Here is a 24,989-nt window from a genome sequence, read left to right as displayed (position 1 = left end):
CTTTTTCACGATCTCGGCCCCGTGTTATAGTATGGAGATTTCGGACTTAGAAAAAATCCGACGAGGTGAAAAATTTTTTTTCTTCGATTTCCAAATAAAGGCCACCGTCGGACTCGGGGGAGCCCGTAGACCGCCGCTAGCCACTTTTCCGGTCGCTGGGAGGCCGTACGAGAAAGAAAAATTTTCGCCCTCGCTTTGGCATCAGGAGTCCATTGCGACTATCCACGTAGCTCTACGGCGCACAGGAGCCGAGATACGAGTTTTTCGCGAATAGCTCGGCCCCTGTTGGGGCCAGACCGACGCGGGACCCCTCGTTGGAAGCGGCGCAGCGAGACGAATCCGGGAAAAAAAAAATTATCGAATTCGGACCACCCGGAGCCGAGATATCTCCGGTTAAAGGCCGCCAAAAACGGACCTTTGACCGGCTCTGGAGGCCGAGCCGTTGGTCGGATCGGGATAATTCCTTCGCAGGGCGTCTTCAAATAATGCGGGGAACGCGCCCGTGTGGTTTTTAGGGGAAAAAAAAATTTTTCGGACTTAGTCGTTTTTCGACACTCGCCCATGCTTTAACATAGGGCCCATACCGTAGCATGGGCGGGCGCGCCGGACTTGCTCGGATCGGTTCCAAACTTCGTGTGCGGGGTCTCTAGGCGGGCTTTTGGCCGGCAAAAAACTTGGACTTTTTCCGAGGAATTTTTCGGACTTGGTCGTTTTTCGGACCTCGCCCATACCTTAACATAGGGCCCATACCTTAACATGGGCGGGCGCGCCGGACTTGCTCGGATCGGTTCCAAACTTCGTGTGCGGGGTCTCTAGGCGGGCTTTTGGCCGGCAAAAAAAATCAACTTTCTCCGAGGAAAATTTCGGACTTAGTCGTTTTTCGACCTCGCCCATACCTTAACATAGGGCCCATACCTTAACATAGGCAAATCGCCTATACTTGGTCGGATCGGCTCCAAACTTCGTGTGGGGCCCCTCTAGGGATACTTTTGGCCGGCAAAAAACTTGGACTTTTTCCGAGGAATTTTTCGGACTTAGTCGTTTTTCGGACCTCGCCCATACCTTAACATAGGGCCCATACCGTAACATAGGCAAATCGCCTATACTTGGTCGGATCGGCTCCAAACTTCGTGTGGGGGGTCCCGTGGGAGGCCTTTGGGGAAAATTTTTTTTTTATTTTTTTTTTATTTTTTCGGAAAAAAAAAATTATTTTTCGGGAAAAAAAATTTTTTTGGTCGGCGAAAATTTTCCGGCCCCCCGGCCTTAGTTCGGCTCTGAAAAACGACTAAGTAGAAAAAAGTCACCAGGGTTTTCGGAAAAAGACTAATATAGGAAGGGGCGCGCGCCCGGCGCCTGACGGGAGGCCGGGCGCGAAACGTTGAATCTGCCGGCGAGAGGGGCTGTCGGCGCGGCGGAACTGATCCGTCGTCACCGGTTGGAGCGAAAGCATATGGGGGTGCGAAGCCAGCACTAATCACGGGTCGGCGAACCTCGAGTCGCGGGTTTAAACGTTGCGTGTCGCCAAGCGCTGCATAGAGCGAGCTTGCCCGGTATGCCGTAGACGGCGGGATATGGATGATAGTGACCCTACACCTGTCATACAGCCATGAGGCATATCGGAGAGCGGACTCAATAAATGTTGCGCGGACGCGATGCGTCGTCCTTCGGGCCTCGCGGCCCAGACCCTTCCTACGTAGCCAAGCGGCGTCCCGGAGGAGAGAATCCGGCGTCGAGAAACGGTCGTCAAATGCCTCGTCCCCACGTCTCGGACGCGTCGAACAGTCGTCAAATGCCTCGTCCCCGCGTCTAGGACGCGTAGTACGCCTTCGGGCGCCGTGCACGGTCGTCAAATGCCTCGTCCCCGCGTCTCGGACGCGTACAGCGGTCGACAAATGCCTCGTCCCCCACGCTGGGCCTCGCGGCCCTTGCCTCCAGCGCGAACGGACGTCGCGTCCCTGCGTTTCGGACGCCATCGCCGCCGAGAGCGAGCTTGCCCGATATGCCGTAGACGGCGGGAACAGGTCGGTCGTAGAACATCGCACCTCTCCTGGCCACGAGGCTTATCGGATAGCGGACTCACCAAGACGCGGCGTGGACGCGACGCTCCGCCCAGTCAGCGGGAAGGCCCGCTATACAAACACGACGTCCTCGGTCAGCCGCGGCGGCTCCGGGCGCTTATCCGTGCATCGCGTCGCGGCAGCGCAGCGCCCGAGCCCCGGCGGCAGGCCTCGCGTCCTTCTCGGATTCGGTTCCGTGCGGCGAGCAGATTCTATTAAGCGGTGAACGGCGGGTGTCCGCGTCCCACGAGACGACGGCGGGCGACCCGAGAACGGTCCTCGCGATCGAGAGAGCGAAAGAAAGCGACGGGCGCCGAGAACGGCGGCGCCGGCGCCGCGGAGCGCCTTGGTCCCGACGTCCGACCCCCGGCCCAGGGGCGGACGCTCGCAGTGCGCGAGAGATATCTGGTTGATCCTGCCAGTAGTGATATGCTTGTCTCAAAGATTAAGCCATGCAGGTGTAAGTACGAACTGAACGTAAAGTGAAACTGCGAACGGCTCATTAAATCAGTCTTGGTTTATTTGGTCCTTGCGAGAGCTAACGTGGATAACTGTGGCAATTCCAGAGCTAATACATGCGACCGAGCGCCGACTCCGGGAGGCGCGCTTTTATTGGTTCGAACCCGACCGGGCCTTCGCGGGCCCGTCTCTTTCGATGACTCTGGATAACCACGCGGATCGCACGCCTTCGCGGCGGCGACCTACCATTCAAGTGTCTGACCTATCAACTTTCGAAGGTAGGCTACGGGCTTACCTTTGTGATAACGGGTGACGGGGAATCAGGGTTCGATTCCGGAGAGGGAGCCTGAGAAACGGCTACCACATCCAAGGAAGGCAGCAGGCGCGCAAATTACCCATTCCCGACACGGGGAGGTAGTGACGAAAAATACCGATGCGGGACTCTAACGAGGCCCCGCAATCGGAATGAGTACATTCTAAAACTCTTGTCGAGTATCCATCGGAGGGCAAGTCTGGTGCCAGCAGCCGCGGTAATTCCAGCTCCGAAAGTGTATGCTAAAGTTGTTGCGGTTGAAAAGCTCGTAGTTGGATGAAGAGCGCGCGGCGCCGGTCCGTCCGTCGAAGGGCGTGCACCGGCGTCGAGAGTTCCGCCTGTCGGCGCTTCCCGGGTGTTCTTGATCGGGTGCACGGGGTGACCGACGAGTTTACTTTGAAAAAATTAGAGTGTTCAAAGCAGGTTTTTCGCCTGCATAGTGTTGCATGGAATAATGGAATAAGACCTCGGTCTCGTTTCGTTGGCGTTCGCGAGTGCGAGGTAATGATTGAGAGGGACAGCCGGGGGCGTCCGTACTCTGCCGTTAGAGGTGAAATTCTTGGATCGGCGGAAGACGAACTACTGCGAAAGCGTTCGCCAAGAATGTTTTCTTTAATCAAGAGCGAAAGTCAGAGGTTCGAAGACGATCAGATACCGTCCTAGTTCTGACTATAAACGATCCCAACTGGCGATCGGCGGGCGTTACGATGACGACCTCGCCGGCAGCTTCCGGGAAACCAAAGTCTTTGGGTTCCGGGGGAAGTATGGTTGCAAAGCTGAAACTTAAAGGAATTGACGGAAGGGCACCACCAGGAGTGGAGCCTGCGGCTTAATTTGACTCAACACGGGGAAACTCACCCGGCCCGGACACGGGAAGGATTGACAGATTGACAGCTCTTTCTTGATTCTGTGGGTGGTGGTGCATGGCCGTTCTTAGTTGGTGGAGCGATTTGTCTGGTTAATTCCGATAACGAACGAGACTCTGGCATGCTAAATAGTTACGCGACCCTCGGCGGTCGGCGTGAAACTTCTTAGAGGGACTAGTGGCGTTTTTAGCCACGCGAGATCGAGCAATAACAGGTCTGTGATGCCCTTAGATGTTCGGGGCCGCACGCGCGCTACATTGGGCGGATCAGCGAGTCCGCCCGGGCCGAAGGGTCCGGGTAACCCGTTGAACCCCGTCCGTGATTGGGATAGGGCCTTGCAATTGTTGCCCTCGAACGAGGAATTCCCAGTAAGCGCGAGTCATCAGCTCGCGTTGATTACGTCCCTGCCCTTTGTACACACCGCCCGTCGCTACTACCGATTGAAAGGTTTAGTGAGATCCTCGGATCTGCCCCGTCGCGGTTGGAGACGGCCGCGGCGGTACGCAGTGAAGGCGACCGAACTTGATCGTTTAGAGGAAGTAAAAGTCGTAACAAGGTTTCCGTAGGTGAACCTGCGGAAGGATCATTATCGTTGGTGGCGAGCCGCGGTGGTCGCCCCTCAATTCAAGTGTCTTCGATCTGGCGCCGGGTCCGCGAGGACTCGGCGTCGCGGTGCCTGCGGGCGCCGCTCGGTTAACGCGAACGAGACTGTAATTCGAGCAGGCGTTCGACGGCGGGCCGGGGAATCCGTCGTCGGGGCACGCTCTAAAGTGGCGTCGGCCTTGAGCTAGTCGGCGCGGAGGTGGCTGAGACCTCTGGGTCCGAGTCGCCGCGAACGAGACTGTGTTAAGCGGCGTCTGCCTTGAGCAAGTAGGCGTCGCGGGCGGCTGAGACCTCCGGGTCCGAGTCGCCGCGAGCGAGACGGGGGACCGAGACCGAACGCCTCTAGGTCCGAGTCCCTCGAACGAAAACGATGCGCGACGCGATGCGGTTGTCCTACGAGCAAAGAGAGTACGACTCTCGACGGTGGATCACTAGGCTCGCGAGTCGATGAAGGACGCAGCTAAGTGCGAGAAGTAATGTGAATTGCAGAACACATTGAACGTCGATATTCTGAACGCGAATTGCGGCGTCGGGCAAATCCCGGCGCCGCGTCTGCCTCAGCGTCGGCGAGTGACGATGCGCGTGGCGGCTTTGGGTTGGGCCGCCCGCGGAGAAGACAAGGCTGAAAGTTTGGGCGTCGGGCTGCGAAGCCCGTCGCCCCGAGGTAGACCGGCGCGCGCCTGCGTCGGGGCCGGACCCGGTCGTTCTGCGACTCGGCCGCCGTTGCGATCGCGCCTCCGCGCGCGGTACTGGCGGTCGAAGCGCCGTTCGGCTTTGCGAGGAGCGGCTCCCGGCGTCTAAGCGAGCCGGAGCCGGCCGAGGCGAGCGGCCGGCAGAGGTACGACTTCGACCTGAGTTCAGGCGAGGCTACCCGCTGAATTTAGGCATATTATTAAGCGGTGGAAAAGAAACCAACGGGGATTCCCCGAGTAACGGCGAGTGAAGCGGGATCTGTCCAGCGTCGAACCTGCGCGTTCTCGAAGCGCGCCGGAATGTGACGTAAGGAAGACCCAATGCGACGGCCGGCGTGCGCCGAAGTCCTTCTGATCGAGGCCTCTCCCCCGCGAGGGTGTCAGGCCCGCGAGGGCGCGCGCCGCCGCCGCTGAGGGTCTTCCCGGAGTCGGGTTGTTTGAGAATGCAGCCTGAAGCGGGTGGTAAACTCCATCTAAGACTGAATACGGTCGCGAGACCGATAGCGAACGAGTACCGTGAGGGAAAGTTGAAAAGCACTTTGAAGAGAGAGTTCAAAAGTACGTGAAACCGTCGAGAGGTAAACGGGAGGGCCCGTCCGGGCTCGGGGTCGCTTTCAGTCGGGCGCGCGGGCGCGTCCGGGCGAAGGGCGGAGGCGCGAGCCCTGTCCGCGTCCGGGCGCGCGTGACGCACCGGCGCACTAGCTCCCCGGGCGGGCCGCGACCGGCTCGCGGTCGGCCAGAAACGCGCTCGGAAGGTGGCCGTCGCCCTCGCGGGCGGCGGTGTCACAGCCGGGCGCGCGAAAAGCCGGCCGGGGGCCGAGGTGACGGCGCCGCGCGCGCCGCCTCTCCGGAGGCGGCGGGCGTTCGTGCGGCCGCGGCAGGCGTCGGGCGTCGGCGGTACCGTTCGCGGTGCCGGCGGCTCCCGCGTCGTCGGGGTCGGGCGTTCGCCTCGCGCGCGGGGTCTGCGGTCGTGTCGGCCACCTTCCCGACCCGTCTTGAAACACGGACCAAGAAGTCTAACGCGAGCGCGAGTTGACGGGCGGTACGAGACCCGAGAGCGAAAGTAAACTGTAGCGCGTCACGGACGCGCGAGGTCGGATCCGGCCCCTCGCGGGGCCGCGAGCACGACCGGCCGGCCGCCGCCGCCGGGGCGGCCGAGCGAGAGCGTTCCCGTTGGGACCCGAAAGATGGTGAACTATGCCTTGGAAGCTCGCGGCCTTCGAGCCGCGGGCGACCCGCTCTTAAGACAGCGTCAGGCGGGGAGTCTGACTTGGGCTTGTGGCAGCCGAGCGTTCATAGCGACGTTGCTTTTTGATCCTTCGATTTCGGCACTTCCTATCATTGCGAAGCAGAATTCGCCAAGCGTTGAATTGTTCACCCACAAATAGGGAACGTGAGCTGGGTTTAGACCGTCGTGAGACAGGTTAGTTTTGCCATACTGAGGAAGCGTTGTCGCGACAGTAATTCTGCTCAGTACGAGAGAAACAGCAGATTCAGACATTTGGTTCATGCGCACGGCTGACAAGCCGATGGCGCGAAGCTACCATCTGGGGGATTACGACTGAACGACTCTAAGTCGGAATCCCGCCTGAGTAGCGACGACGTCCCGGGTGCCTCGAGGCGAGCGAGGCGCGGCTAGGCGCCGCCTTTGCGGGCGGCGCCGACGGAGCCTTTGTCGGTTGACCCTTCGTCGGCCCGTAAGCTTGGGCTGGCCGAGACGACGGTAGCACTTTTCGCGTGGGCGAGGTGCCGCTTCATTCGCAGACGACCTAGTTTGAGATCGGGGTGTCGTACCCGCTAGAGCAGTTTCTCGCTGCGATGCGTTGAAAGACATCCCCGAGATCTATGATCAGCGCCCGGGCTCGCCTCTGGGCGGGCGCGGGCGCTTTTTTCTCGCTGTCTCCGCCGCCTCTGGCGGGGGCGTGGGAGGTGTGAGCTTTGGGCCGCGGCGTTGCGTGGGCGACGGCCGGAGCGCGGCGCGTCAGATTCGGCGCGTTGCGTGGGCCGTTGCCGGAGCGCGGTGCCGGCCTCGGAAAATCGACAGAGTCCGAACCGAGGCGAACCTCGGATGCCGCCCGGGCCCAAGGCAGAGAGCCTGGGCCGCGTGGAAAAACCACAGAGTCCGCGCCTCGGCGCCGGCCGGGGCGCGTTGCCAGGATCGAAGTCCCGGCCGTGCCGCAGAGCGGGCTGAAGTCCCCAGCCCTTGAAGCCCAAGGCAGAGTGCCTGGGCCGTGGAAAACGACAGAGTCCGCGCCTCGGCGCCGGCCGGGGTGCGTTGCCGGGATCGAAGTCCCGGCCGTGCCGCCGCAGAGTCGATCGGAGCGCCCGGCCCTCTGAGCCTATGCCGGAGTGCGCGCCGAGCCCGTGGAATAAGTTACTCCCGCCGTTTACCCGCCTGAGACTTGTACAAAACAGCGCGGTCCGCGCCTCGGCGCCGGCCGGGACGCGGCTCGGGAGACGGCTCGCCGGCCGTCCCGTGAGGCCTGCCGAGAGCGCCGACCCCCTGGCGCCGCCTCGGCGCCGACCGGGTGAGACGGCAGGCGGGCCCGCGTAGCTCACGGCGGCGAGCCGACCTTCTTGGGTGGCCGCGCCGGCTCTCCGGCCGAGCGAGACGGCAGGCGGGCCCGCGGATCGTGCCGCCGCCGGCCGAGCTCGGAGCCGCCTCGGTGAAAACGACAGAGTCCGTTGATTGCTTCGGGCGCGCGCCCTGCAGACCGCCGTCCGGCCAGGCGAGGCGCGGGCGGCGCCGGCTCCGAGATTCCGCCGGCCTCAGAGGAGGCCGAGGGCGGGCCGCGTTTTCCGCCGGATCGACGATCGGGGACATCGAGGGCACCGCGGGCGCGGGCCTCCGACGCCTTTGCGGCGTCGGCTGGCGGCGCCCTCGGTGTTCCTCCATCTTTTTTTTCGTTTTGGTCACGAAATCGAGGTAAAACGGTCGACCTTGTGTCTTTGACATCGGGTCGACCTTTTTGTCTCGATTCCGGAAAAGTCGAAATTCCAAAAGTATATTTTAGTGTTCCGAAACCTATACGAGCGCGTAGAGCGCGTCGAGACGATCTCAACGGTGGTTCGTTCGTCTCGATCGGACCACGGGGAGCGGAGTTATGGCCCGAAGACCGACCCCGATTTCGACCCCGGTCGGGCGCCCGACTCTGGCCGCGGCCGGCCGGGGCTGGCGCCTCGGCCAAAATCTCGAGAATCGCCGAAGCAATCAACGGACTTAGTCGTTTTTCGCACCTCGCCCATACTTTAACATGGGGCCTATACTCTAACATGGGGCCCATACCTTAGCATAGGCGGACCGACTATACTTGCTCGGATCGGTTCCAAACTTCGTGTGCGGGGTCTTATGGATGACTTTTGGCCGGCGAAAAAGTTCAACTTTTTCCGAGGAAAATTTCGGACTTAGTCGTTTTTCGCACCCCGCCTATGCTTTAACATAGGGCCCATACATTAACATGGGCGGATCGCCTATACTTGGTCGGATCGATTCCAAACTTCGTGTGCGGGGTCTTATGGATGACTTTTGGCCGGCGAAAAAGTTCAACTTTTTCCGAGGAAAATTTCGGACTTAGTCGTTTTTCGCACCTCGCCTATGCTATAACATAGGGCCCATGCATTAACATGGGCGGATCGCCTATACTCGGTCGGATCGATTCCAAACTTCGTGTGCGGGGTCTTATGGATGACTTTTGGCCGGCGAAAAAGTTCAACTTTTTCCGAGGAAAATTTCGGACTTAGTCGTTTTTCGCACCCCGCCTATGCTTTAACATAGGGCCCATACATTAACATGGGCGGATCGCCTATACTTGGTCGGATCGATTCCAAACTTCGTGTGCGGGGTCTTATGGATGACTTTTGGCCGGCGAAAAAGTTCAACTTTTTCCGAGGAAAATTTCGGACTTAGTCGTTTTTCGCACCCCGCCTATGCTTTAACATGGGGCCCATACATTAACATGGGCGGATCGCCTATACTTGGTCGGATCGATTCCAAACTTCGTGTGCGGGGTCTTATGGATGACTTTTGGCCGGCGAAAAAGTTCAACTTTTTCCGAGGAAAATTTCGGACTTAGTCGTTTTTCGCACCCCGCCTATGCTTTAACATAGGGCCCATACATTAACATGGGCGGATCGCCTATACTTGGTCGGATCGATTCCAAACTTCGTGTGCGGGGTCTTATGGATGACTTTTGGCCGGCGAAAAAGTTCAACTTTTTCCGAGGAAAATTTCGGACTTAGTCGTTTTTCGCACCCCGCCTATGCTTTAACATAGGGCCCATGCATTAACATGGGCGGATCGCCTATACTTGGTCGGATCGATTCCAAACTTCGTGTGCGGGGTCTTATGGATGACTTTTGGCCGGCGAAAAAGTTCAACTTTTTCCGAGGAAAATTTCGGACTTGGTCGTTTTTCGCACCCCGCCTATGCTTTAACATAGGACCCATACATTAACATGGGCGGATCGCCCATACTTGGTCGGATCGATTCCAAACTTCGTGTGCGGGGTCTTATGGATGACTTTTGGCCGGCGAAAAAGTTCAACTTTTTCCGAGGAAAATTTCGGACTTAGTCGTTTTTCGCACCCCGCCTATGCTATAACATAGGGCCCATACATTAACATGGGCGGATCGCCTATACTTGGTCGGATCGATTCCAAACTTCGTGTGCGGGGTCTTATGGATGACTTTTGGCCGGCGAAAAAGTTCAACTTTTTCCGAGGAAAATTTCGGACTTAGTCGTTTTTCGCACCTCGCCTATGCTATAACATAGGGCCCATACATTAACATGGGCGGATCGCCTATACTCGGTCGGATCGATTCCAAACTTCGTGTGCGGGGTCCTATGGATGACTTTTGGCCGGCGAAAAAGTTCAACTTTTTTCTAGGAAAATTTCGGACTTAGTCGTTTTTCGCACCTCGCCCATGCTTTAACATGGGGCCTTACGGTGAACCGTCCAGACTTGCTCCGATCGGTTCCAAAGTTCGTGTGCGGGGTCTCAGGGATGACTTTTGGCCGGCAAAAATTGGAACTTTTGCCGGAAAAAATTCCGGACTCATGATAGGCGCCAGCTCATGATGTCGCCAGTAGTTACGACTTGGTCGTTTTTCGACCTAGCCCACACAAAGTAACATAGACGGCCATTTCAGACTTGCTCATATCATCTCCAGAATCCTGTGTGGGCTCTCGTTGGTGACTTTTGGCCGGCAAAAAATTGGAACTTTAGCCGGAAAAAATTCCGGACTCATGATAGGCGCCACGTATTGAAGACGCAAATTTCGTGTCATGTTGAACCGTTGAACGCTACGGGAGCAGTAGAACGCGACCAGGGGGTTTCGAACAACGACCAACGCATTCCTCACGGCCGAATTCACCTACGATAGGGATTTCGGACCCGGTCGATTTTCATGATGGGCGCCAGTCATGATGGCGCCATCAGATTAAGCATAAGACCTGATCGATTTTCATGATCGGCGCCACTCATGATCGTCGCCACGAATTCAAGCATACGCCAATACTGTGACATTTCGACTTTATCCGGAAAAATTCCGGACTCCGTCACGCTTTCGTGATCGGCTCCAGGTATCGGAGGCGCCAAATTCCGGGTATCGAAGGCACCAAACGCATGTCAAGGGACTTTATTGGCGCCTTCATTTTGCGTTAAAACGTGTCCGGGATCTCATCATCCATGCCCGTCATCGTGAGGTTGTGGAGCCGGACATGAATTTCGCATTAAGTTTACGTGCGTCGCGTTCTCGACGTCGTGAAAGGGGCTTAGGCGTATCATGGTAGGCGCCACGCTCGTTCTCACGATTTTGGGGATCAAAATCAAGAGTCAAAGAACAAAACTCCGTTCATCCAGGTTTATTTGTCTTTAAAAACGACTTGATGAATCTCATTTTTGAACGCATTTGCTGAAAGTTTAAATAGCATTCCGATTTATATTCGTGAACTATCCTGCTCAGTAGAGGTCCACGATCGTAATAAAACGCATGCAAACGAGAGTCTTTGATCAATTTCTCCACTAGCTCGTTCGTCAACGTGGTCTTTGTCCCTCTCTGACGGTTGCATATCGAATTCGCTATTTCCTCGACGTCATTATCTGCGGGTTTGAATATGATTGGAAATGGAATTTTGGACAGTAATAGCAAATAGATTACCCTCATTTGTGACGATCCGTGTGTCCCGGTCCGTAGCGAATAAAGTTTCCGAATTAGCTCCGTTTGATTGCGTGTCATTTTCGGTGCGAAAAGTGCTATCGTCCTCTGTTTGCAGCTCTGGTTGAACTGTGGTCGGGGTTGGGGTCGGTCTGACGATCCGTGTGTCCCGGTCCGTAGCGAATAGAGTTTCCGAATTAGCTCCGTTTGATTGCGTATCATTTTCGGTGCGTAAAGTGATATCGTCCTTTGTTGGCAGCTCAGGTTGAACTGTGGTCGGGGTTGGGTTCGGTGATTCAAATGATCCTTAATCAACAGTTGCGGTCAGATATATGACGTTATAATTTTATAGGGCTTTACATACCTTCATTTGGGGGAGCTTTTGACGCGGCCAACTCCGCATATAAGTCATCGTGTGTACTGTTCACGGCTTTGCGGAGCATTTCTCTGCATAGAATCGCCCCGGCAGCCGCCCTCTTGGTCCTGCCTATCCCGTCATAGTGTCGACTCGCGACCTCCGTGCTGTGCGACGATGACATCGCAACATGATATTGTCCAATGTCGTCAAGCGAACTCGCCATCGTGGCGACTATTTTACGGAGGTGCTGGTACGTTAGGCTGACTTCGTGGGTACTGAGGTATTCCACGACACAAACCGATAAATTTTGGAACGGCTTGCCGTTCGAGTTTCGCAACGCGACTTCTTCCCGTGACAAATCCAAGTTTGGATTGGTTTGCTTGCAAATCTGAAATCGAAAAGAGGTTTTAGACCGCTCCATTACACGTTCATATCTTCGTAACACCTACCTGTTTGAATCGGTCATAGTCTTTTTGAGTCATAACCAACAAACCCTGACTCGACAGGCACTTGTTGTGGTTGACCTGTATGACTAACATTTCGGGATCGTTCACGGAACGGACGGCGTGGCTAAGCTCGTATCCGGTCACTCTACGAAAATATGACAGTCTCGTGCCACTTGCAAGTCCGACCTGGATGATTGTCGCGGCCAAGCAATCCCGCACGTTTTCGTCTGTTAACGGTTGATGGAGGTCTCTTTTAAACGTTTCGCTTTTGATCATTCTAAAAAAAAACACGCATATTAAACTTAAAACTTTACGATATTTTAACCTTAGCACGAACCTTTTGATATTCGGCCAATTTTTATTGATGACGTCCATGTCGAGAGACAAACGTTTCTCGTGCTGCCGCTTTCTTCTTTTATTGGTCGCTCTAGAGTACGTCGCGATGATTTGTAGGGCTCTCAGTTGGTTGTCCGGTGAAACCACTTTTTCCAACAATGCCGGATGCTGCATACGCGCAAATTCAAGAAATCCCTTTAGCGACGCCAGGGTGTTGAAAATAGTGCTCGCGGACAGTCTCCCGTCGGCGTTAGAAATGTACGTGACTAATTGTTCCGGCTCGTCAACCACAAACTTCTTGAAAACTGATTTTAGTTTGCTGACGACCATTTTGGTGTTGACTTCGTCGAGCGCTTGCACTTGGCGATGCCTTTCGTACAGGGAGAGGAGCTGTAATAAACGGATCTGCATTATTTCGGTAAAAAAGTGACACATTACCTTCAGAGTTACTCACGCTTGAAAAGTCGGACTCGAAGGTCAACTTTTTAAAGTTTTCCTGGTAGGTCTCGCAACCTATCCCGAAGCCGTCGCGTATTTTATCGGAATGGATAATCCTCCAGTGTGTTGCTTTATAGGCCGTGGCAACTGGTCTAGAACAGAGTCCACACCAAGACCGTGGGCGACATTCCTTGATGTATTGCTTGGGCTCGCGCAAGTAGCGAGCGGACCTGCGACATGTAATATTTTTTGGCTTCTAGTTGTTATAAATAAGCCAACGACAATCTTACTCTTTAATTCTCTCGACTGACCACTTATGAACGTTCCTCAGATGCCGCGTTCTATGACCTTTGGTGGGTATATGGCAGACTTGACATCGGTCGAGTCTTATTCTTTTAGTGGGTCGAATTGTAACAGGATCGCTGGAATAAACAATAAAACTCCGATATTCGCGGCTCTCTAGCGCTCCCTACGTGACCCCGCATCATCTAGTCACACATTGACGTGACCAGCGCGCGCTTAGGAGCCGGGAGGTGCGTCGTTTGTCATTCTGAGCCGTCCCAGAGAAGAGAAAATGGCAGAAAACCCCCAGAAATCCGATTATCGCCGCTCTCTAGCGCCCCTTACGTGACCCCACCCCATCGAGCCGCACATCGACGTCACCAGCGCGCGCTTAGGAGCCGGGAAGTGCGTCGTTTGTCATTATTAGCCGTCCCAGAGAAGAGATAATGGCCGGAAACCCTACCGGAAATCCGATATTCGCCGCTCTCTAGCGCCCCCACACGTGACCCCACCCCATCGAGCCGCGCATCGACGTCATCAGCGCGCGCTTAGGAGCCGGGAGGTGCGTCGTTTGTCATTCTGGGCCGTCCCAGAAAAGAGATATTTGCCGAAAACCGGTCCAGGCATTCCTTATGGGATTTCCGCCGACTGTGACGTCACGGCTAATCAAAGGCCACTTTGGAGGCCGCAAGCGGTCCTCCCCCAGGTCGGACATCATCGAGCTGCACATCGACGTGACCATCGCGCGATTTCCAACACTTCGGTGGCTCGTTCGTCGTGCTGGGCTCACCCAGAGTTGAGATATGGCACGAAAACTGGCCCATGCATTCCTTATGGAAGCTGGACTTCCGCAAAATCTCGCCATGTTAAAGTATAGGGAATTTTTCGAGACGTGTAGTCCAATAACTCAACTCGTGTATGTAGCACATAGTTAAACGATCCCGCGTTCGAATTGGCGCAAAGGGAAGAATACAATACAATGAGAATTTTCCGATTCGGAGTTACCGGGGCTGAGATAGCGACGAGTTATGGATACGAGTTACGGCCCGAAATCCAACTATTTTGGACTCGGTAAAAGCTACTTCGCCGAATCCTGCCACGCTAAAGTATAGGGATTTCGGAATTAGAAGAATTTTTCACTCACCCGGTGACTTTAGATTCCATTATATGCTCTTGATGCACGGTAATCCTCTAAAAACGTCCTTCCAACGCGACAGTTCACTAGCATATGAGCGCGCGGCGAGAATTTTCTGGAAAAATATATTCCCGGGTCATTATTACGTCATAGAGGGCCCGAAATTTTTTTTCTCGAAAATCGGTCTGGGGCCCGCCGAAACACGTTTTTTGACGATTTTTATGCATTTTGGGCGGTTGTTGACACTGTTTAAGGTCCTAAATCACGCTCTGGTTGTCTTGTGCCAAGTCTACAAGACGCCTAAACCAGTTTTACACGTAACCGGCACGCACAACTACCAATATAGACGATGCAGTACCCGCCGAAACACGGTTTTTGACGATTTTTATGCATTTTGGGCGGTTGTTGACACTGTATAAGGTCCTAAATCACGCTCTGGTTGTCTTGTGCCAAGTCTACAAGACGCCTAAACCAGTTTTACACGTAACCGGCACGCACAACTACCAATATAGACGATGCAGTACCCGCCGAAACACGTTTTTTGACGATTTTTATGCATTTTGGGCGGTTGTTGACACTGTATAAGGTCCTAAATCACGCTCTGGTTGTCTTGTGCCAAGTCTACAAGACGCCTAAACCCGTTTTACACGTAACCGACACGCACAACTACCAATATAGACGATGCAGTACCCGCCGAAACACGTTTTTTGACGATTTTTATGCATTTTGGGCGGTTGTTGACACTGTATAAGGTCCTAAATCACGCTCTGGTTGTCTTGTGCCAAGTCTACAAGACGCCTAAACCCGTTTTACACGTAACCGACACGCACAACTACCAATATAGACGATGCAGTACCCGCCGAAACACGTTTTTTGACGATTTTTATGCATTTTGGGCGGTTGTTGACACTGTATAAGGTCCTAAATCACGCTCTGGTTGTCTTGTGCCAAGTCTACAAGACGCCTAAACCCGTTTTACACGTAACCGACACGCACAACTACCAATATAGACGATGCAGTACCCGCCGAAACACGGTTTTGGACTCGGTTAAAGCTATTTCGCCGAATCGCGCCACGCTAAAGTATGTGGATTTGACAACTACAAGAAATTTTCACTCACCCGGTGACTTGAGATTCCAATAAATGTTCTTGATGCACGGTAATCCACTCCGAACGTCCTTCTAACGCGACAGTTCACTAGCATATGAGCGCGCGGCGAGAATTTTCTGGAAAAATATATTCCCGGGTCATTATTACGTCATAGAGGGCCCGAAATTTTTTTTCTCGAAAATCGGTCTGGGGCCCGCCGAAACACGTTTTTTGACGATTTTTATGCATTTTGGGCGGTTGTTGACACTGTTTAAGGTCCTAAATCACGCTCTGGTTGTCTTGTGCCAAGTCTACAAGACGCCTAAACCAGTTTTACACGTAACCGGCACGCACAACTACCAATATAGACGATGCAGTACCCGCCGAAACACGTTTTTTGACGATTTTTATGCATTTTGGGCGGTTGTTGACACTGTATAAGGTCCTAAATCACGCTCTGGTTGTCTTGTGCCAAGTCTACAAGACGCCTAAACCAGTTTTACACGTAACCGGCACGCACAACTACCAATATAGACGATGCAGTACCCGCCGAAACACGATTTTTCACGATTTTTTTCAATTTTTTTGGGTTTTTGACCGACTATTGCGGAGCAGTCACACTGTTTCAGGGCCTGTGCCAAGTCTACAAGACGCCTAAACCAGTTTTACACGTAACCGGCACGCACAACTACCAATATAGACGATGCAGTACCCGCCGAAACACGTTTTTTGACGATTTTTATGCATTTTGGGCGGTTGTTGACACTGTTTAAGGTCCTAAATCACGCTCTGGTTGTCTTGTGCCAAGTCTACAAGACGCCTAAACCCGTTTTACACGTAACCGACACGCACAACTACCAATATAGACGATGCAGTACCCGCCGAAACACGGTTTTGGACTCGGTTAAAGCTATTTCGCCGAATCGCGCCACGCTAAAGCATGTGGATTTGACAACTACAAGAAATTTTCACTCACCCGGTGACTTGAGATTCCAATAAATGTTCTTGATGCACGGTAATCCACTCCGAACGTCCTTCTAACGCGACAGTTCACTAGCATATGAGCGCGCGGCGAGAATTTTCTGGAAAAATATATTCCCGGGTCATTATTACGTCATAGAGGGCCCGAAATTTTTTTTCTCGAAAATCGGTCTGGGGCCCGCCGAAACACGTTTTTTGACGATTTTTATGCATTTTGGGCGGTTGTTGACACTGTTTAAGGTCCTAAATCACGCTCTGGTTGTCTTGTGCCAAGTCTACAAGACGCCTAAACCAGTTTTACACGTAACCGGCACGCACAACTACCAATATAGACGATGCAGTACCCGCCGAAACACGTTTTTTGACGATTTTTATGCATTTTGGGCGGTTGTTGACACTGTATAAGGTCCTAAATCACGCTCTGGTTGTCTTGTGCCAAGTCTACAAGACGCCTAAACCAGTTTTACACGTAACCGGCACGCACAACTACCAATATAGACGATGCAGTACCCGCCGAAACACGATTTTTCACGATTTTTTTCAATTTTTTTGGGTTTTTGACCGACTATTGCGGAGCAGTCACACTGTTTCAGGGCCTCAATCTCGCTGTGGTTGTCGTGTGCTCGGAGTACAACAGGGAGAGACCTCTTTTACGGGTCTCCGACACGGACCAGGAGCGATATCGACGGAGCAGTACCCGCCGAAACACTGTTTTTTACGATTTTTTGAATTTTGCGCGACAATTACGGGGCCGTGACACTGTTTAAGGTCCTAAATCTCGCTGTGGTTGTCTGGTGCAGGGCCTACAACAGGGAGAGACCTCTTTAACTGGTCTCCGACGCGGACCAGTAGCGATATCGACAAAGCAGTACCCGCCGAAACAAGAGTTTGGACCTAATCGATTTTTGAGAAAATTTTGGAAAATTTTTTTTTCTCCGATTCCGATTTCCCGCACACCGACGGACTCGTGGGAGCCCGTAGAAGGCGAATACACTGTTTTGCGGGCGCTGGGAGGCCGTACGAAAAAGTAAAAATTTCACCCTCGTTCTGGCATCACGAGTCCATTGCGACTATGCACGTAGCTCTAGGACGCACAGGAGCCGAGATACGAGTTTTTCGCGAATAACTCGGCCCCTGTTGGGGCCAGACCCACGCGGGACCCCTCGTTGGAAGCGGCGCAGCGAGACGAATCCGGGAAAAAAAAAATTATCGAATTCGGACCACCCGGAGCCGAGATATCTCCGGTTAAAGGCCGCCCAAAACGGACCTTTGACCGGCTCTGGAGGCCGAGCCGTTGGTCGGATCGGGATAATTCCTTTGCGGGGCGTCTTCAAACAGTGCGGGGAACGCGCCCGTGTGGTTTTTAGGTGAAAAAATTTTTTTTCGGACTTTAACTTTTTCACGATCTCGGCCCCGTGTTATAGTATGGAGATTTCGGACTTAGAAAAAATCCGACGAGGTGAAAAATTTTTTTTCTTCGATTTCCAAATAAAGGCCACCGTCGGACTCGGGGGAGCCCGTAGACCGCCGCTAGCCACTTTTCCGGTCGCTGGGAGGCCGTACGAGAAAGAAAAATTTTCGCCCTCGCTTTGGCATCAGGAGTCCATTGCGACTATCCACGTAGCTCTACGGCGCACAGGAGCCGAGATACGAGTTTTTCGCGAATAACTCGGCCCCTGTTGGGGCCAGACCCACGCGGGACCCCTCGTTGGAAGCGGCGCAGCGAGACGAATCCGGGAAAAAAAAATTATCGAATTCGGACCACCCGGAGCCGAGATATCTCCGGTTAAAGGCCGCCCAAAACGGACCTTTGACCGGCTCTGGAGGCCGAGCCGTTGGTCGGATCGGGATAATTCCTTTGCGGGGCGTCTTCAAACAGTGCGGGGAACGCGCCCGTGTGGTTTTTAGGTGAAAAAATTTTTTTCGGACTTTAACTTTTTCACGATCTCGGCCCCGTGTTATAGTATGGAGATTTCGGACTTAGAAAAAATCCGACGAGGTGAAAAATTTTTTTTCTTCGATTTCCAAATAAAGGCCACCGTCGGACTCGGGGGAGCCCGTAGACCGCCGCTAGCCACTTTTCCGGTCGCTGGGAGGCCGTACGAGAAAGAAAAATTTTCGCCCTCGCTTTGGCATCAGGAGTCCATTGCGACTATCCACGTAGCTCTACGGCGCACAGGAGCCGAGATACGAGTTTTTCGCGAATAGCTCGGCCCCTGTTGGGGCCAGACCGACGCGGGACCCCTCGTTGGAAGCGGCGCAGCGAGACGAATCCGGGAAAAAAAAAATTATCGAATTCGGACCACCCGGAGCCGAGATATCTCCGGTTAAAGGCCGCCAAAAACGGACCTTTGACCGGCTCTGGAGGCCGAGCCGTTGGTCGGATCGGGATAATTCCTTCGCAGGGCGTCTTCAAATAATGCGGGGAACGCGCCCGTGTGGTTTTTAGGGGAAAAAAAAATTTTTCGGACTTAGTCGTTTTTCGACACTCGCCCATGCTTTAACATAGGGCCCATACCGTAGCATGGGCGGGCGCGCCGGACTTGCTCGGATCGGTTCCAAACTTCGTGTGCGGGGTCTCTAGGCGGGCTTTTGGCCGGCAAAAAACTTGGACTTTTTCCGAGGAATTTTTCGGACTTGGTCGTTTTTCGGACCTCGCCCATACCTTAACATAGGGCCCATACCTTAACATGGGCGGGCGCGCCGGACTTGCTCGGATCGGTTCCAAACTTCGTGTGCGGGGTCTCTAGGCGGGCTTTTGGCCGGCAAAAAAAATCAACTTTCTCCGAGGAAAATTTCGGACTTAGTCGTTTTTCGACCTCGCCCATACCTTAACATAGGGCCCATACCTTAACATAGGCAAATCGCCTATACTTGGTCGGATCGGCTCCAAACTTCGTGTGGGGCCCCTCTAGGGATACTTTTGGCCGGCAAAAAACTTGGACTTTTTCCGAGGAATTTTTCGGACTTAGTCGTTTTTCGGACCTCGCCCATACCTTAACATAGGGCCCATACCGTAACATAGGCAAATCGCCTATACTTGGTCGGATCGGCTCCAAACTTCGTGTGGGGGGTCCCGTGGGAGGCCTTTGGGGAAAATTTTTTTTTTATTTTTTTTTTATTTTTTCGGAAAAAAAAAATTATTTTTCGGGAAAAAAAATTTTTTTGGTCGGCGAAAATTTTCCGGCCCCCCGGCCTTAGTTCGGCTCTGAAAAACGACTAAGTAGAAAAAAGTCACCAGGGTTTTCGGAAAAAGACTAATATAGGAAGGGGCGCGCGCCCGGCGCCTGACGGGAGGCCGGGCGCGAAACGTTGAATCTGCCGGCGAGAGGGGCTGTCGGCGCGGCGGAACTGATCCGTCGTCACCGGTTGGAGCGAAAGCATATGGGGGTGCGAAGCCAGCACTAATCACGGGTCGGCGAACCTCGAGTCGCGGGTTTAAACGTTGCGTGTCGCCAAGCGCTGCATAGAGCGAGCTTGCCCGGTATGCCGTAGACGGCGGGATATGGATGATAGTGACCCTACACCTGTCATACAGCCATGAGGCATATCGGAGAGCGGACTCAATAAATGTTGCGCGGACGCGATGCGTCGTCCTTCGGGCCTCGCGGCCCAGACCCTTCCTACGTAGCCAAGCGGCGTCCCGGAGGAGAGAATCCGGCGTCGAGAAACGGTCGTCAAATGCCTCGTCCCCACGTCTCGGACGCGTCGAACAGTCGTCAAATGCCTCGTCCCCGCGTCTAGGACGCGTAGTACGCCTTCGGGCGCCGTGCACGGTCGTCAAATGCCTCGTCCCCGCGTCTCGGACGCGTACAGCGGTCGACAAATGCCTCGTCCCCCACGCTGGGCCTCGCGGCCCTTGCCTCCAGCGCGAACGGACGTCGCGTCCCTGCGTTTCGGACGCCATCGCCGCCGAGAGCGAGCTTGCCCGATATGCCGTAGACGGCGGGAACAGGTCGGTCGTAGAACATCGCACCTCTCCTGGCCACGAGGCTTATCGGATAGCGGACTCACCAAGACGCGGCGTGGACGCGACGCTCCGCCCAGTCAGCGGGAAGGCCCGCTATACAAACACGACGTCCTCGGTCAGCCGCGGCGGCTCCGGGCGCTTATCCGTGCATCGCGTCGCGGCAGCGCAGCGCCCGAGCCCCGGCGGCAGGCCTCGCGTCCTTCTCGGATTCGGTTCCGTGCGGCGAGCAGATTCTATTAAGCGGTGAACGGCGGGTGTCCGCGTCCCACGAGACGACGGCGGGCGACCCGAGAACGGTCCTCGCGATCGAGAGAGCGAAAGAAAGCGACGGGCGCCGAGAACGGCGGCGCCGGCGCCGCGGAGCGCCTTGGTCCCGACGTCCGACCCCCGGCCCAGGGGCGGACGCTCGCAGTGCGCGAGAGATATCTGGTTGATCCTGCCAGTAGTGATATGCTTGTCTCAAAGATTAAGCCATGCAGGTGTAAGTACGAACTGAACGTAAAGTGAAACTGCGAACGGCTCATTAAATCAGTCTTGGTTTATTTGGTCCTTGCGAGAGCTAACGTGGATAACTGTGGCAATTCCAGAGCTAATACATGCGACCGAGCGCCGACTCCGGGAGGCGCGCTTTTATTGGTTCGAACCCGACCGGGCCTTCGCGGGCCCGTCTCTTTCGATGACTCTGGATAACCACGCGGATCGCACGCCTTCGCGGCGGCGACCTACCATTCAAGTGTCTGACCTATCAACTTTCGAAGGTAGGCTACGGGCTTACCTTTGTGATAACGGGTGACGGGGAATCAGGGTTCGATTCCGGAGAGGGAGCCTGAGAAACGGCTACCACATCCAAGGAAGGCAGCAGGCGCGCAAATTACCCATTCCCGACACGGGGAGGTAGTGACGAAAAATACCGATGCGGGACTCTAACGAGGCCCCGCAATCGGAATGAGTACATTCTAAAACTCTTGTCGAGTATCCATCGGAGGGCAAGTCTGGTGCCAGCAGCCGCGGTAATTCCAGCTCCGAAAGTGTATGCTAAAGTTGTTGCGGTTGAAAAGCTCGTAGTTGGATGAAGAGCGCGCGGCGCCGGTCCGTCCGTCGAAGGGCGTGCACCGGCGTCGAGAGTTCCGCCTGTCGGCGCTTCCCGGGTGTTCTTGATCGGGTGCACGGGGTGACCGACGAGTTTACTTTGAAAAAATTAGAGTGTTCAAAGCAGGTTTTTCGCCTGCATAGTGTTGCATGGAATAATGGAATAAGACCTCGGTCTCGTTTCGTTGGCGTTCGCGAGTGCGAGGTAATGATTGAGAGGGACAGCCGGGGGCGTCCGTACTCTGCCGTTAGAGGTGAAATTCTTGGATCGGCGGAAGACGAACTACTGCGAAAGCGTTCGCCAAGAATGTTTTCTTTAATCAAGAGCGAAAGTCAGAGGTTCGAAGACGATCAGATACCGTCCTAGTTCTGACTATAAACGATGCCAACTGGCGATCGGCGGGCGTTACGATGACGACCTCGCCGGCAGCTTCCGGGAAACCAAAGTCTTTGGGTTCCGGGGGAAGTATGGTTGCAAAGCTGAAACTTAAAGGAATTGACGGAAGGGCACCACCAGGAGTGGAGCCTGCGGCTTAATTTGACTCAACACGGGGAAACTCACCCGGCCCGGACACGGGAAGGATTGACAGATTGACAGCTCTTTCTTGATTCTGTGGGTGGTGGTGCATGGCCGTTCTTAGTTGGTGGAGCGATTTGTCTGGTTAATTCCGATAACGAACGAGACTCTGGCATGCTAAATAGTTACGCGACCCTCGGCGGTCGGCGTGAAACTTCTTAGAGGGACTAGTGGCGTTTTTAGCCACGCGAGATCGAGCAATAACAGGTCTGTGATGCCCTTAGATGTTCGGGGCCGCACGCGCGCTACATTGGGCGGATCAGCGAGTCCGCCCGGGCCGAAGGGTCCGGGTAACCCGTTGAACCCCGTCCGTGATTGGGATAGGGCCTTGCAATTGTTGCCCTCGAACGAGGAATTCCCAGTAAGCGCGAGTCATCAGCTCGCGTTGATTACGTCCCTGCCCTTTGTACACACCGCCCGTCGCTACTACCGATTGAAAGGTTTAGTGAGATCCTCGGATCTGCCCCGTCGCGGTTGGAGACGGCCGCGGCGGTACGCAGTGAAGGCGACCGAACTTGATCGTTTAGAGGAAGTAAAAGTCGTAACAAGGTTTCCGTAGGTGAACCTGCGGAAGGATCATTATCGTTGGTGGCGAGCCGCGGTGGTCGCCCCTCAATTCAAGTGTCTTCGATCTGGCGCCGGGTCCGCGAGGACTCGGCGTCGCGGTGCCTGCGGGCGCCGCTCGGTTAACGCGAACGAGACTGTAATTCGAGCAGGCGTTCGACGGCGGGCCGGGGAATCCGTCGTCGGGGCACGCTCTAAAGTGGCGTCGGCCTTGAGCTAGTCGGCGCGGAGGTGGCTGAGACCTCTGGGTCCGAGTCGCCGCGAACGAGACTGTGTTAAGCGGCGTCTGCCTTGAGCAAGTAGGCGTCGCGGGCGGCTGAGACCTCCGGGTCCGAGTCGCCGCGAGCGAGACGGGGGACCGAGACCGAACGCCTCTAGGTCCGAGTCCCTCGAACGAAAACGATGCGCGACGCGATGCGGTTGTCCTACGAGCAAAGAGAGTACGACTCTCGACGGTGGATCACTAGGCTCGCGAGTCGATGAAGGACGCAGCTAAGTGCGAGAAGTAATGTGAATTGCAGAACACATTGAACGTCGATATTCTGAACGCGAATTGCGGCGTCGGGCAAATCCCGGCGCCGCGTCTGCCTCAGCGTCGGCGAGTGACGATGCGCGTGGCGGCTTTGGGTTGGGCCGCCCGCGGAGAAGACAAGGCTGAAAGTTTGGGCGTCGGGCTGCGAAGCCCGTCGCCCCGAGGTAGACCGGCGCGCGCCTGCGTCGGGGCCGGACCCGGTCGTTCTGCGACTCGGCCGCCGTTGCGATCGCGCCTCCGCGCGCGGTACTGGCGGTCGAAGCGCCGTTCGGCTTTGCGAGGAGCGGCTCCCGGCGTCTAAGCGAGCCGGAGCCGGCCGAGGCGAGCGGCCGGCAGAGGTACGACTTCGACCTGAGTTCAGGCGAGGCTACCCGCTGAATTTAGGCATATTATTAAGCGGTGGAAAAGAAACCAACGGGGATTCCCCGAGTAACGGCGAGTGAAGCGGGATCTGTCCAGCGTCGAACCTGCGCGTTCTCGAAGCGCGCCGGAATGTGACGTAAGGAAGACCCAATGCGACGGCCGGCGTGCGCCGAAGTCCTTCTGATCGAGGCCTCTCCCCCGCGAGGGTGTCAGGCCCGCGAGGGCGCGCGCCGCCGCCGCTGAGGGTCTTCCCGGAGTCGGGTTGTTTGAGAATGCAGCCTGAAGCGGGTGGTAAACTCCATCTAAGACTGAATACGGTCGCGAGACCGATAGCGAACGAGTACCGTGAGGGAAAGTTGAAAAGCACTTTGAAGAGAGAGTTCAAAAGTACGTGAAACCGTCGAGAGGTAAACGGGAGGGCCCGTCCGGGCTCGGGGTCGCTTTCAGTCGGGCGCGCGGGCGCGTCCGGGCGAAGGGCGGAGGCGCGAGCCCTGTCCGCGTCCGGGCGCGCGTGACGCACCGGCGCACTAGCTCCCCGGGCGGGCCGCGACCGGCTCGCGGTCGGCCAGAAACGCGCTCGGAAGGTGGCCGTCGCCCTCGCGGGCGGCGGTGTCACAGCCGGGCGCGCGAAAAGCCGGCCGGGGGCCGAGGTGACGGCGCCGCGCGCGCCGCCTCTCCGGAGGCGGCGGGCGTTCGTGCGGCCGCGGCAGGCGTCGGGCGTCGGCGGTACCGTTCGCGGTGCCGGCGGCTCCCGCGTCGTCGGGGTCGGGCGTTCGCCTCGCGCGCGGGGTCTGCGGTCGTGTCGGCCACCTTCCCGACCCGTCTTGAAACACGGACCAAGAAGTCTAACGCGAGCGCGAGTTGACGGGCGGTACGAGACCCGAGAGCGAAAGTAAACTGTAGCGCGTCACGGACGCGCGAGGTCGGATCCGGCCCCTCGCGGGGCCGCGAGCACGACCGGCCGGCCGCCGCCGCCGGGGCGGCCGAGCGAGAGCGTTCCCGTTGGGACCCGAAAGATGGTGAACTATGCCTTGGAAGCTCGCGGCCTTCGAGCCGCGGGCGACCCGCTCTTAAGACAGCGTCAGGCGGGGAGTCTGACTTGGGCTTGTGGCAGCCGAGCGTTCATAGCGACGTTGCTTTTTGATCCTTCGATTTCGGCACTTCCTATCATTGCGAAGCAGAATTCGCCAAGCGTTGAATTGTTCACCCACAAATAGGGAACGTGAGCTGGGTTTAGACCGTCGTGAGACAGGTTAGTTTTGCCATACTGAGGAAGCGTTGTCGCGACAGTAATTCTGCTCAGTACGAGAGAAACAGCAGATTCAGACATTTGGTTCATGCGCACGGCTGACAAGCCGATGGCGCGAAGCTACCATCTGGGGGATTACGACTGAACGACTCTAAGTCGGAATCCCGCCTGAGTAGCGACGACGTCCCGGGTGCCTCGAGGCGAGCGAGGCGCGGCTAGGCGCCGCCTTTGCGGGCGGCGCCGACGGAGCCTTTGTCGGTTGACCCTTCGTCGGCCCGTAAGCTTGGGCTGGCCGAGACGACGGTAGCACTTTTCGCGTGGGCGAGGTGCCGCTTCATTCGCAGACGACCTAGTTTGAGATCGGGGTGTCGTACCCGCTAGAGCAGTTTCTCGCTGCGATGCGTTGAAAGACATCCCCGAGATCTATGATCAGC

The 24,989-nt window shown here is 55.7% G+C and overlaps 1 protein-coding gene, 4 non-coding genes and 2 pseudogenes across 5 annotated transcripts; 6 read left to right on the top strand and 1 right to left on the bottom strand.

The window, feature by feature from the left end:
* The first annotated feature begins 2,459 nt into the window (after window positions 1-2,459).
* LOC145460007 (small subunit ribosomal RNA) lies at window positions 2,460-4,284 on the top strand. The gene has a single exon (XR_013921670.1). It is a non-coding gene; the product is annotated as a small subunit ribosomal RNA (ribosomal RNA).
* Window positions 4,285-4,710: 426 nt separating this feature from the next.
* On the top strand, window positions 4,711-4,864 carry LOC145459991 (5.8S ribosomal RNA). Its single transcript, XR_013921655.1, has one exon. It is a non-coding gene; the product is annotated as a 5.8S ribosomal RNA (ribosomal RNA).
* A 281-nt stretch (window positions 4,865-5,145) lies between these two features.
* LOC145460020 (large subunit ribosomal RNA) lies at window positions 5,146-6,844 on the top strand (annotated as a pseudogene).
* A 3,994-nt stretch (window positions 6,845-10,838) lies between these two features.
* LOC145459986 (uncharacterized) lies at window positions 10,839-14,248 on the bottom strand. The gene is made up of 8 exons (XM_080338429.1): window positions 14,151-14,248; window positions 13,015-13,146; window positions 12,741-12,954; window positions 12,288-12,676; window positions 11,954-12,227; window positions 11,511-11,892; window positions 11,150-11,452; window positions 10,839-11,091 (listed from the first exon to the last, which is right to left on the bottom strand). Exons 1-8 carry the CDS (start codon window positions 14,168-14,170, stop codon window positions 10,844-10,846), a joined length of 1,962 nt encoding a protein of 653 aa, XP_080194555.1. The 5' UTR covers window positions 14,171-14,248; the 3' UTR covers window positions 10,839-10,843.
* A 6,356-nt stretch (window positions 14,249-20,604) lies between these two features.
* Window positions 20,605-22,429, top strand: LOC145459999 (small subunit ribosomal RNA). Its single transcript, XR_013921662.1, has one exon. It is a non-coding gene; the product is annotated as a small subunit ribosomal RNA (ribosomal RNA).
* Window positions 22,430-22,855: 426 nt separating this feature from the next.
* On the top strand, window positions 22,856-23,009 carry LOC145459990 (5.8S ribosomal RNA). The gene has a single exon (XR_013921654.1). It is a non-coding gene; the product is annotated as a 5.8S ribosomal RNA (ribosomal RNA).
* Window positions 23,010-23,290: 281 nt separating this feature from the next.
* On the top strand, window positions 23,291-24,989 carry LOC145460019 (large subunit ribosomal RNA; annotated as a pseudogene).

The sequence above is a fragment of the Botryllus schlosseri genome, unplaced genomic scaffold, assembly GCF_051294905.1.
Source record: "Botryllus schlosseri isolate E-star unplaced genomic scaffold, Bs_hap1 Bs30a, whole genome shotgun sequence".
Taxonomy (NCBI): Eukaryota; Metazoa; Chordata; class Ascidiacea; order Stolidobranchia; family Styelidae; genus Botryllus; species Botryllus schlosseri.
This window is presented reverse-complemented; position numbering and strand designations above follow the sequence as displayed.